Consider the following 12,345-nt stretch of genomic DNA (forward strand, 5'->3'; position numbering starts at 1 on the left):
CATTGCGCCACCCGGCGTACTAGCTGCCACCTCGTGCGGTGGTGCATCGTCGCCAACGAGCTCACCAGTCGAGTGTCCTGGTCGAATAGAATACCGCCATGGTACCTCGACGTGGTGATGGTCAAGCAACTCTATTCCTGTCTCAACTCTCCGACATGTGCGAGAGACATTATCGACCATACGTGGAGTCACAGTGTGACATGGCGAGGACGCCGCGAACAGCGAAACCAGCAACGACGACAGGGAGAGGACGAGCTCGAGATGTTCGGACATACCATTGAATGCGCGTTGATAAGATCGATTTCCCTTCACGATGCACGAGCATCCGCTGCGCACACTCCGAAACGGAGGTCGTGTGTATCATTTCGTTAGGGAGTGGCGAGGAGTGAGCCCCAATCGTGCGTGTCCACGATTCTCTTGGGGAAAAGCGGCAGGTTCGCATGTAGGCTGTGTCACTCTTAGACGTCTGATGCCCTTTCACGACCTGAAAAAGCATCTGAAGTACGCAGCGTGTCGCCACGACGCAACCGTATGGGACATTTCTGAGCCTGCCTATCGTGATTGCACGTAGTTTATCCAGTCATGACGGGGCTACTGTGGGGCAGTTGCGACACGGTGCATGTTGCGGTGCATGGGGTTAGACACCGCATCGGACCATGATGCGTGGCCCACAACCGTCATTTTACATTTCCGCTGCCATGAAGTTTCTTGCCGGTCTTGTCCACGTCGCCGTCGCGTCCCAAGTCGTGTTCGACAGCCGCGACCCCCTCGCCAAGGGTGCCTTGGGCACCCCCGTCTCGAGAAAACACGGCGCTGCCGTGCAATTCCGCACCCCCTCAGCCGCGGAAGCCGCGTGCGGTGCGGCGGGGCTCACCGTCGACCATGTCACCTTTACGGTAGACACGTCCAACATGGGCGAGGACCCGTCGTTGTGGCTGCAAGTCGACTTATGCCCTTCTGTCAACGGTGCGGAACTACTTTGAAGAGGGCATCGCATGTGGGGGCTCATGGTTGACTTGTAGACATGCCCAACTGCACCAAGTCCGACAAGTCTGCCCGCATCCCCATTGACAGGTTCGCCAAGCGAGTCCCGTTTGAATGGTTCCCTGCCTCACCGATCGTCCTGGATCCGCTGACCTCGTACTGGTTCACCGTCCTCTCGAACGGGGAAAACGAGAAAATGTTGCCGATGTGGATGGACGGCGCCAAGGAGTTTACCTCCATCAACGACCCCGATGACTACGTCTTGACCGCGTACACGAAAGGCGGCTCCTGGTATGTCAACGCCCCCTTTGGAGACCGCACCGTGCCGTCGATGCAAGTATACACCAACTAAACTAAATACTATCCTTCGTTGTGGGTGTAAGTTCCGAACGACGTCGAACACGAACGACATGGATCGCGGACCCTTCAGGTACTCATCAGTGGGGGGGGTCCAGTCGTCAAACTGGTTGTCGAACGACTGGTTGGTGGACTCGACTACTTTGACGCCTACTTGATGTACTTCGGCTTGGATTTCTTCGTCGTCGGCTGCAGCTTGGCGACGACTGGCTCGGGCACATTGACACGTCTCAGTTTTTTGCCGTTCACAAGGGGAGTAGGATCTTGCGCATAGCATGCCATGGCCTGGCGCTCACTGCTGAACACACTGCTTATGGTGGCCACGATGGGCCTGCCGCGTCTCGGTGGACGCGCCTTGCTGCATTCCAATTGTACGCGTGAAGGTCACGACAAGGATCCCTGTTGATGGAGCTGCTTGACCGAATGGCAACCCCGGCAGCTTGGCATAGCTCTTCATTTTGGGCATCGGAGTCACAATGGCGACGTGGGGCTGTCGCTTGCGGACTGGTGTCTCATGCGGCTTTGGAGTCGCCGGTGGTGCATCCACCGTCTTAGGGCCCTGCCTGCCTTCGCGTCTCGAGGTCCTGGCACTCGCGGAGCTTGGCGACGTTTATTCGCTCTTTGGCCTCTTGTTCCCTTTGGACTTTGAGCTGCCGAAGCTTTTGCTGTCGCGCCTCGAGTGCTTGCTTCAGCTGTAGCAACACGTTCACTCGCAGGTAGAGCATCCGGCACGTCCAACTATCCGGATTTGACCTTTCAAGATCGCGGGCGACGTTGCCGCCAGGACGGACCGATGTCGCAAGTCCACTTGATATGCAGCGAAGCGGCGGCAACGCTGCGAGAGCTCTTGCTCACGGCGGTGCAACGCGGTATATCCGTGGAGGACTCATTCGGTCATTTCGACCCCATCGGCGATGGTGTTGTGGACTTGACCCAGTTCATTCAAGGGCTGAGAACTCTGGGGATCCCACTGCGAGTGGAAGCGGCAAGCATGTTGCTCCGCCAGCTCTCAGACACCAGCACAACGCATCTTACTGTGCAGGACTTTCATCGGCTATGCGTGCAGGTGGGTCGCTCGATTCCACTCCAACGTTTGCGATCTCATGAAACTCTCTCATCGTCGTCGACACTAGCTGCCAAAGCGGCAGAAGAAAAAAGGGCCGCCGACTTCAAACGCCAAGCGATACAAAGTATCCAGCGACTGCGCACCCATCAGTCCGGCACAACAGCCATCGACAGAGGAGCGTGTAGCCCAAGCGCAAGGCCTCCCTGAATGGGCCCACGACCGCAGCAAACGCGCGTTGAAAGATCTTCAAGCATTGTCCAAGCACCGCAAACAACAATTGCGACAGGTGCCGTGCGACGATTTTAGCGATCCCATGAGCGACGATGACGACGAAATCGACGGCGAATCTGGCCAAGGCAGTGGACACAACGGTGGTTCGTCCACCTCCGTGGTGGCTCCACCGTCGTCGATGCTTCCGCCGACACCGCTGCCAGAGACGACCACCGACGACCGCCCGCAATATCAGGTGTTTTCCGTCTCGGATCAAGTGGCATTACGGTATCGTCCCATGCAGCGATTGCCTCGTACCCGAGGCGTTTGACTAGATATGCCATCTTGACGGCTCCCGTGGACTTCGTGGACGCGACCATGCAATCGTCGGGAGAAGATCAAGCCGTGGAACACAGCAAAGTGTCGCGGCATGTGCGCACGCCCAAGTCCCAACTCCGTCTCAAGTTGATCATCGTGGCAGACGTGTTTCAAACGCTGGACGCGATCGACGCATGGCTCGTGTCGGTCTTTCAAGTCTATGCATCGGCAAAAGTGCTCGTGATCGGGCACCCCAGCCGCATGGATAGCCCCACCACCGGTATAAAACCCCCTTCCCTTCAGGCGATCGTTGACGTGGTGTTCGCTATGATAGTCGTCAACAATGCGACTTTGGCGGCCTGGATGGGGCAGTTGCTCACACATCTGGACCACGCCCGCGAATGGATGGCCCAGCCCAAGTATGGCACGGGTGCCACCCCCCATATCTTGGTCGGATTCGGGTCGGGCGCGTCTGTTGCAGCTCACTTCACGCTGGTGGGTCCACCAAAACTGGTGGCGTCCTCACAGAGGCTGTGTATGTTTGTGCAGATTACAGCGCCGCAACAACCAAAGCTGCACGTCCTCAACCAAGCGCTGCATGCGCTGGTGCTGGTCAACGGCTTTTGCTGCACGGAAGGCATCAAAGCAAAGATCCAGCAGGTTCGCGTCCATGTTGGTGGAGTTCCGTGATCACGAAAGTGCGGGCGTGCCCGTAGCTCTTGCATGGGCTGCAGTCGTCGAAACATCCTACCGAGTACCATCAACAGCTCGCAGCGATGCTGTTCAGCGACAGCTACTTGAACCGAGCGTCGAGAAATCAAGCATTCATCGACTTTTTCCAGCACCGGCGTGGATTCTTCGATGAGTCGACGAAGCGGTTGTGGGTCGTGCTGCTAAAGGGTGTGCTCAAACACGTTGACCTGCGGCCCGTGTTGAGGTATTCCTGCCCATCCATGCCGGCCACGTAGTTTACGAGCTCGAGTAGCAACCTGCACATTCCACTTTTTGCCGTCCATGGCAGCGATAACGGGTGGATTCCGCCGGCCCAAGTGTCGTACTTTCAAGACAAACGGCAGCTCGCCCTGTCGTTTAATGACGCAATGAAGTCGTCCGGTGGCCTCATTCATGTATCGTGGCTCAAGGCCGGTCATGAGTTGCTTCAAGAGCGACCGGCATTTTTCCCCCAATTTCTCGACCAGGTCGTGACAGCGGCGCATGTCGCGATTCAGCAGCACGCATCACCCACGCCAGACGATGCAGACGTCGAGATTTCACCCTCCAGCGGCCGCAACGCATCGGCCAAGTCGACTGACGTGGCAAGCCGGCTAACCGACGGCAGCGACGACGACGAACTGAGACTGAACCAGGCTACGACCGACGGCACCCCCAACACCACCGTCACGCCACAACTGGTGCTTCAGCGGCAATGAGTTGGGTTCGACTACTGACAGGGATGCTGCCCGATGGCTTTCGTAGTTGCCGCAAGTCCAAGAACTATACGCGACAGTAGGTTTGAAAGGAATCCGGCAAGAGCTGATCGATCGCGACATTGATGTTCCATTGGGAAACGACGATCAAGTGATGTGGATGCTCCATCAAGCACTTGTGGCGGAGGCGCAGGCGGCTCGAGCCGCCGAAGCCAAGACAATCGCGAGAAAAGAGCTCGAGCGTCAGCACGAGCTGCAACTTGGGCGGCAGGAAGACGAAAAGCGGCAGAAGAAGTTGCGGTAGCAGTGTCTGCATCCATATACTTAAGCTACAACTATCGCAATGCTTCAGGGAGCAAGCCCGCCAACAAGCTCGGTTTCAGAAAGACGCGATGGCGTTCAAGGCAAGGGAAGCGGCCCGCCTGGAGCAACAAGCCCACGCGCAGGCAGAGTGGGCCGAGCGAAGTGCAATGGAGGCAAATGACCAGTACAGTCGCCGCCGCGAGGCCCATGACGCCAAGGTACTGTCCCTGATGCCCCGACCAACCCATTCGACCCGTGATGGTCATGTTGTGGGTGAAGCTGCTGCAGTGGCGCGATACCAACACGAACGCGCTCTCGACGGTGGAGGCGCTGAATGAAGAGCGAGAGGAGCGGCAGGCGGAACAGGTTTTGAAGAATCCGAGTGCCATCAGCGCACACGATTTACTACTGCTTGCAGGCGGCTATTCAACAAGGGCTCGATCGGGCAGCGCATCGCGTCGAGCTGGAGGCGAATCTGTGGACGTTGCAACGGCAGGCATGTGCAGGCCAATTCGATCAGCTTGACACCGTCAACGTGTGGGTAGATGGAAGCGAGTCAGGTGACCTTGCGCGGCGATACTGAGGGGTACAGTTAGCTCTTCACGCTAGCACTCCACAGCATCTTGTTAGGTATGGCTTGGACGGGCCGATTCGGAGCAGCGAGATCCCCGCCGTCGTTCGCGGAATCCAGTGCCTGATCGAAGACGTCACAGCGATTCGCGCTCAGAAGTGCACGTCCATCGCGCAACAAGCGGCGAGCCAGGCAAAGCAGCGGGCAATCCAAGCTGCCCTCGATGACACCAATCGCATGCACTCCAACTTGCTGCGGGTATCTGGCATGATGGATCTGCTTTCACGACGGTGATCTCGAACGTTGTGGGGCTCTCGCAGGTACTCCAACGTGCTGAGGACGAAAAGGTGATTGCCAAACCAGACGCGGGCGGGACCGTCCGATTGGTTCCAGCGACGGCGCAGGGGATGCGCCTCCTGCGCGATAAACTCAACTCATTGCACCAAGAGGTATGCATGGCGGCCGCCGTTCGAATCCAAGCGCTGATGCTGCTGTCCACCCGATGCAGATGGCGAACTTGACGTCGGTCGCGGCCGCTGCAACTACCGAGGTTCGTAAAGCGGTACAGCTACAAAGGACGAGTCACTTGGATGGCATGGGTAGGTGGCAATGTTTGATCGTATGATGCAGAGCTTGGCGGTGCTACAGAAGCGCACGGATGCCGCGATGGGGGCGCTGCAGACCAAGGCGAAGGCCATTCTTGCCGAAGCGAACGAAGTTCTCGCGGTGCTTCGGGTACCATGAAAATAAAGACACTTGGAACGCTGTGGCGAATGTGGTGTCACTTTTGTTGCAGGAAGAACAGGAAAGGGAAGCAGTGGCCGATGCCAAGCGCCTCACAGCCATCCATTCCACCGAAGCACGAGTTCAAACGATCGAGATCGAGCTCAAGCGCGTTGAAACATTAACGACGCCGTTCATCGACACCGACGTGTATATTGCAGGTTCTCAACTCCTACGCCATGCACACATGAATGGATGATTACGTGCCAGGCGCGCCCCAGCGTGTCGATCGGCACATTTTGTCGTCGAACTTGCGAGCGGAGCGAGGGAGACTGCAAGAATCGCTGGACGTTCTCCGAGCCGAAGCGGTCACGGCCAAAGCGGGCCGAATGACGATGCGCGCCCAAGGCATCACACTCACAAATGACCTGGTATCGCTTTTGAAGGCAGAGACAATGTTGGGTGCCGTAATCGCAGAGGACCAGCCCACTCAAGCGACTCCTCTCGTGAGTGCGGTTTGGTTTTGGCCCAGTACACCCTTAGCAATCTCTTTCCACAGGGCGTCCCTATTACAAACAGCGCGTCGCAGCCATCCAATTTTCCCACCCAACCGCCACATGCACCGCCGTCCATGGCAGTCATTCGGGCGAAGGGCGTGCACGACCGCGCCGTCGACGAAATGCAATGGGTGGCCCTCGACCGACTGGTCTCCCCCGAGCACTACCTGTCGTTGCCCGAACAAGATATTGAAGAAATGCGGCGCAACCCACACTACCAAACGTCCCTGACCGCGGCGCATGTCCAGCGCTTGCTTCAGCTCCCCGAGCGCATCAATCTGGCACTACCGTTCCTAAAATCGTCGGCAGAAATCCACGCGCACAAACTACTTCGCCAGTACACGAAAGGCGACGGAGAGGGTGTCTTCAACGCCAAGGACGTTGCGTTCGCGCCGCCGCTGCTCATCCACGACTTGGACACGGCCATGCGAAAGCAGCTGGGCGCGGTAGTTCGCCAGAAGCCGTTGGAAACGTGTACCCCCGATGAGCAAGCGTGGCGGCAGTGCGACGCCCTCCTCAACCCACCTGCGTCGCCTTCAGACATAAACGTCCTCCCAGACCAGCTCCCGTTTGGCATGTCGAGTGTCGAGGAGCTTCGACACGTGACCACACTCTCCCAAAGCGACCATCCCGCATGGAAGGTGCTACATCAACACGGCAGCCTTGCGCCGCCTCGCGTCGTCGTCGTGCACACGCTTGCCGACATTGTTGGTGCGTGTGTGTTTTGGTGCATGAACCGCCGCACGATAATGCTGTCGATGCTCGTTGTAGCGGCGCCGGAGCACTGCACGATGCTAGTGGACTCGAACCAGCAGGCCAAACTCATGGACGTCGCCGAGTGCCGTCTTCGCGCAAGACAGAGCGCGACGCACGAGTTTCGAGTGCACACGGCGGCGCTACACTTGTCCATATCAATCGTGTTTGAGGGTACGCATCGACCGGTGTCATGGGTTCTCTCGGCGCTGACTCGAGACTGTGTCGTGGGTTCTGCAGGCAAGTTTACGAGTGTGGGGTACCAAGTCGGTCGGTTGGCAGCGATGCTGTACTACATGTCTGGGGACACACCGACGCCGCTTGGTCAAGTATTGTACAGCGACGTTGCGCTCAACACGCGCGAGTCTCTGGGGCGGGTGGTGCTGCGCCATCAGCCTGCTCAGGTCCCGATAGCCCAAGGCACATATCACATCGTTGTGGGCTGCCCGGTAAGCCGACAGGGCGTGGTGATCGTTGGATCCATTTGACGTGGTGGACAGAGCGATACCAAGTACTCGATCGTGGTCAACTGCCACCTCGTCAGCCCAGTAGGCGACTTTGTCAAGCACGCAAAGCAGCTTGCTCTGACGTACCAAGCTCGACTTCCCGTACGCCCTTGGCTAGATTCCCCGAGATCGGCCCCTGGCGCACGTCCTCTTCTGTAGGTGGGTCGACAAGAGATCGCAGCGCACTGGCAAAGCATGCGGCTAGCCGAGCGCAAACTGAACCTGGTCAAAGACGCGGCGGCGGATGCGATGGCAAAAGCCAAGGAGGCTGAGGTCACTGTCGCATCGTTGCACGAGTTGTTGCACAGCAGCGGAACCTCGTCGGAAGGGGCGACGGAGTCGTCCAACCGCACCCACATCTTGGCTAAAGTACACTTGGAACCTGGTCACAACCACTCGTTTTCAACCCCTCCATTTGTGCAGATACGCGAAGCGGATCGAATCTTCACCAAGCAGTGTAAACTCCACACGATCCGGCTTGAAGAGTGTCGAGACATTCAAAAGGCGCTAACCCACTTGGCATCGCTTCACGCTGACCTCTTGCTCGAGCGCGCACGGCTCGAGCAAGCCCTGCGCGAGTATCGCGACTTCTTGCCCGACGCAACGGGACGTGTCGAAGGACACACCGCCGGGTTCAAAGTGCGTAGTCGACAGCCATGATGCACAGGAACCCCGCACAGAGCTCCAAATGTATGTAGATTGGATACGCGTTGGGGGCTGAGTATCACGCGATCAAGACAGCCAAGATGAGGTGGAGGGACTTAAGCGCCCTCAAGAGCCAGCTCCGCACGCTCTTGACGTCTGCGCAGCGCGTGCGCCGCAAATACAAGAACGATCGACTGTCGCTCAACCCTACGGAGCGGCAGTGGGTCCTGCTCGATCGCATTCGTTTCCCCGATTTCGTACGTTGTCGACGGGGTCGTTGGTTGCGCTAGTCACCGCAAGTTGTAGTACTTGTGGGAGCAGGAAGCGGTGCACGCGTCAGATCTCCTCCATGAGTCGACGTTGGCGCCGCCCGGAATGGAGTTGACAGCGCAAGAGAAGGCTTTGCTCACTTGGACGGCGCCCGACCTCGAACGCGTCCTCACTGCGCCAGTAAACCAACTTCGAAGCAAGGAGCTCCAGTTGCGTAAAACCATGCTCGTGTTCCGAGACACCAAAGTGTCAGCGGTCCCAGCCGCGCTTCTTGCGTCGTGGCGGACCAAGGCTCCTGGTGCGTGGTGATTCCGGTACCTACTGCCAGCCAATTCACACACCAACGTTGTAGGGGATCTCAAGCCGGAGCAGCGGGAGTGGGTTGCCGTCGAGCGAGTGCTCCACCCGGACTTGTACTCGAGCAAGCTCGCACCCGCGATCCCGACGCACTGGACGAAAGAGAAACTGCTGGCTTTGGTACAACACGACCTATTGTCGTCGTGTTCTACAGCTTGACCGTAGATCCAAACACCGGAAGAGCAGATTTCGATCTTGCCCCCAAAGGAGCGCCACCTCCGGGACCTCATGTGGCATTACGACAACGCGTACTGCGTCGAAGTGGTCGCGCCCAAGACCGTCCCGGTGACCTATCACGCGATCGCCCACAACCAACAAGGGATGAAGGTTGAGGTAGACGTGGACATGCGATGCCGGCTCGTGCAGCAAGAGCTGGATCGGGTAGGCGTACGGTTGACTGACCGAGGACGTTGACTGGTTTTGTGCAGGCCATGTCGAATCCAAACGACATGATGGACTCTGCGATCTTGCACAGCGCGCCGCAGCGGTTCCCGACCCACGTGCTGCGACTGGAATTGGAGAAGGAGCTCGATCGGTTGCTGTTGGCCCAGTTGTACGAGCGAGAGGTGGCCGAATGGAACGCTCTGGCAGCATCGCTCGATATACCCGGTGACCCAACCCATCGTCTACTCGTTGGAATATCGTTCCCCTCTGACTACGTGAGAACACAGAGCACGACGGCGACAGCTCCGACTCGGATCCAGAGGCCGACATCGCGCGCCTTGCCAAAGCGGCGGCCAAGCAGCCAAGCGGGGCCAAGAAGCCCAAGCCGTCGTTTCAAAAGCAGAAACGAGCGCTCCAGGACGTACGACACACTGGTAGTTGAGATCGTGTGACACGTGGGGTCATCGTCTAGGCGCTGGTCCCCAAAACGATAGAGCAAGAGCAGCTGCAGCTCGAACGCGAGCAGCTAGGACCCAACGGGTGTATGGCGTGCAAGTCGACTCCATGCACGTGGATACCATATCTCGGCGATCGTGTGGCTACCATCGAGCACCGCGTCCACTTGCTACAAGATGAAATCGAACGCGTCAAGCGCTCGAAAGAGGTGCTTCCTTCAATTGGTTCTGGACTTACCTTGGACGGCGGCGTTGCAATAGTCGATTGTGTCGTCGACCATGTGCCTCGCGGCCGTTCGCAGCGGCGGCGGTGCTGTCGCGTTGCGCAAGATGGACCTGTTTGCCGAACTGACGCTCGAGTGTCGGGTGTGGGAGAAGCATCTGCGCCTCCGCGCCATCGACACGGAGCTCCACGCCACGTACAATTGGCCTGGCGACCACTTTGAAACAGTCGCGCTGCACGGGTTCACCCAGATGCAACAAGTACTGTCGCTCGAATGTAGTGCCTCGACCACGTGGCTGATTTGGCTATTCTTGCAGACGGAAAAGGTGAAAGCAGCGCTGACGCGGGAACAAAATTCCCTCGTCGCGCACTTGGTGTCGTACGAAGTGATGGAGGACATCCTCGAGTACATGCTGGAAGGCTGGGTGTTTGGCGAGCGCGAGTCCCATCGGAAAGTCCAGGGCTACGTGCCAAGTGTGTACACGCACGGGCCACTCACCGTCCACACGCTGCGATCGATGGCATCGTTACGTCCAGGTACGTCGCAATTCCACAAGTGAGGCATGACAGGTCGTGGCATCTTTATTTGACTAGACACTCTGGCCGCGGACGCCACGGACTTGAAGGACATCACGGATGCCAAGGCCAAGTTTGGAACGCCGTTTGAAAAGTGGACGCCGATCGAAGTCGATGCGCAAGCAGCACAGCGTCGTGGCAAAGCTGTCCAAGCAGGTACATCCGTCGCGCGCTGTGTAGATCACGACGGCGAGCGGTGGGTTGATGAAGATCGATCGTTAGGCTCGTCGGTCGCAACCGTGCTCAACGAAACGGAGCAAGCGTTGAAGTTTGGTCTCTTTTGCATGACACTCATGTACTTTCGCGGGCTCAGCTTGCTTCAAAAACAAAAGAAAGCCTGGAACACCCAAGCGAGCCACACCACCAAGGATGCGCCGATCAAGCCGACCGCATTGCAAGTCGAGCGGTCCAAACAAGCAGCGCGCCAACGGTACGTCGGGCATCGTCATGTTGGGTTGACGTCACAGTTGCCCGCCCCTAGCCAACTCGACGTGGCCAACGCCAAGGCCAAAGTCGGCCGCGACCGCAAACATCTTCGCGAGCAAGAGCGCATGGCGGCATATCGTCACAAATTGTACGCGCAACACCGCCTCGCCAAACAAGAAGCGCACGCGTGCACGCAGGTGAGATGCGTCGTTGGTCCCCAGACGCCAAGAGAAACATGATGCCCGTCGCAGATTCAACGGGTCTTTCGTGGGTTCTTGGGCCGTGGGGCGGCGGCCAAGTGGAAACTGCGACGGGCTGAGCTCGAAGCCCTAATGGCGTTGGAAGAAGCGGCAGCCACGACGATGCAGCGAGCATACCGCGGTACTGATGTCGTCCCACCAGAAATCGAGATTCATCGTTGCTCTAGGACGGCTTGGCAGACTCGCGGCCGAGGCTCGACGCATCGAGCTGGCCGAATTTATTGCGCAGATTCGAGCCGAAGAAGCTATTGTCGAGGAAGTACGTTGCCCTGGTGGCGAAGATCCCGCACGTATGGACTGAACACCGAAATTGTAGGAGGAATATTGGAAGCGACACATGTCGGAGCGACTGCGCCGCCGCATCAATGGCTTCTTGCAACGCAAGGCTGCCTAGCGATGACGTCCAAAAAGTCACAGTAAGGGAGCGGCCCTAGCTGGCTCCTTGATGACGTATTGCAGTGCAAAATGTTTCATGGCCTGTACCATGGTACCATGGTTAAGTTACTTGAGAGCGTATGCAAGGTGGCCGCCCTCTTCATTCCAGAACTCAGACAGAGTGGAGCCTGCTGCAGCCACCGTCGAGTTTTCCTGAGATTTCTCGTGATAGATTGGGCCGTTGAGCTGAGGAATGTAACGATGAAGGCACTGTCGGTGGTTGTCCATATAACCTTTGCTGCATGGCATGGGGTTTCACCAAGACTGGGTGGCTCAAGGGCAATGGCGCAGGCTCTCGCGAGCGCCGTTGGCATCGTTGAAAAATGGGTCCACATGGCCGTGTACGGGGAGTGTGTGTATGTGTGTGTGTGATAGCGAGCGACCTATGGACACATCCTTCTCAACATCTCCCATTGCGCCATGTTCATCACGGCCGCGACCTGGCTTGCATGCTGGTGGCATGGCAAGGTTGGCCTTGCCAACGTCTCGGTCACATTAAATGTCATGTGCTTGGTCGACCGAAAGAGCGAAGTATCACA

The 12,345-nt window shown here is 57.9% G+C and overlaps 2 protein-coding genes across 5 annotated transcripts; both read left to right on the forward strand.

The window, feature by feature from the left end:
- The first annotated feature begins 689 nt into the window (after nt 1–689).
- On the forward strand, nt 690–1,383 carry H310_13384 (hypothetical protein). The gene is made up of 2 exons (XM_008880867.1): nt 690–966; nt 1,023–1,383. Exons 1-2 carry the CDS (start codon nt 699–701, stop codon nt 1,334–1,336), a joined length of 582 nt encoding a protein of 193 aa, XP_008879089.1. The 5' UTR covers nt 690–698; the 3' UTR covers nt 1,337–1,383.
- Nucleotides 1,384–2,095: 712 nt separating this feature from the next.
- On the forward strand, nt 2,096–11,909 carry H310_13385 (hypothetical protein). Of its 4 annotated transcripts, none has more exons than XM_008880870.1 (39): nt 2,096–2,407; nt 2,475–2,905; nt 2,953–3,215; nt 3,270–3,430; nt 3,485–3,595; nt 3,652–3,872; nt 3,921–4,347; nt 4,412–4,662; nt 4,715–4,883; nt 4,945–5,031; nt 5,084–5,161; nt 5,211–5,251; nt 5,296–5,494; nt 5,557–5,685; nt 5,745–5,786; nt 5,840–5,971; nt 6,033–6,180; nt 6,230–6,465; nt 6,519–7,227; nt 7,288–7,443; nt 7,510–7,718; nt 7,770–7,877; nt 7,935–8,144; nt 8,199–8,414; nt 8,474–8,677; nt 8,727–8,988; nt 9,043–9,167; nt 9,213–9,428; nt 9,476–9,656; nt 9,719–9,852; nt 9,904–10,095; nt 10,148–10,369; nt 10,427–10,646; nt 10,704–10,841; nt 10,908–11,115; nt 11,167–11,308; nt 11,363–11,492; nt 11,539–11,630; nt 11,688–11,909. In XM_008880870.1, exons 1-39 carry the CDS (start codon nt 2,135–2,137, stop codon nt 11,763–11,765), a joined length of 7,551 nt encoding a protein of 2,516 aa, XP_008879092.1. In that variant the 5' UTR covers nt 2,096–2,134; the 3' UTR covers nt 11,766–11,909. The 4 variants fall into 4 exon arrangements, with proteins under 4 accessions (XP_008879092.1, XP_008879093.1, XP_008879090.1 ...); XM_008880871.1 differs by having other exon boundaries at nt 4,954–5,031; XM_008880868.1 differs by having other exon boundaries at nt 10,704–11,115.
- The last annotated feature ends 436 nt before the right edge of the window (nt 11,910–12,345 follow it).

The sequence above is a fragment of the Aphanomyces invadans genome (genome assembly GCF_000520115.1).
Source record: "Aphanomyces invadans strain NJM9701 unplaced genomic scaffold supercont1.50, whole genome shotgun sequence".
Classification (NCBI taxonomy): domain Eukaryota; phylum Oomycota; class Saprolegniomycetes; order Saprolegniales; family Verrucalvaceae; genus Aphanomyces; species Aphanomyces invadans.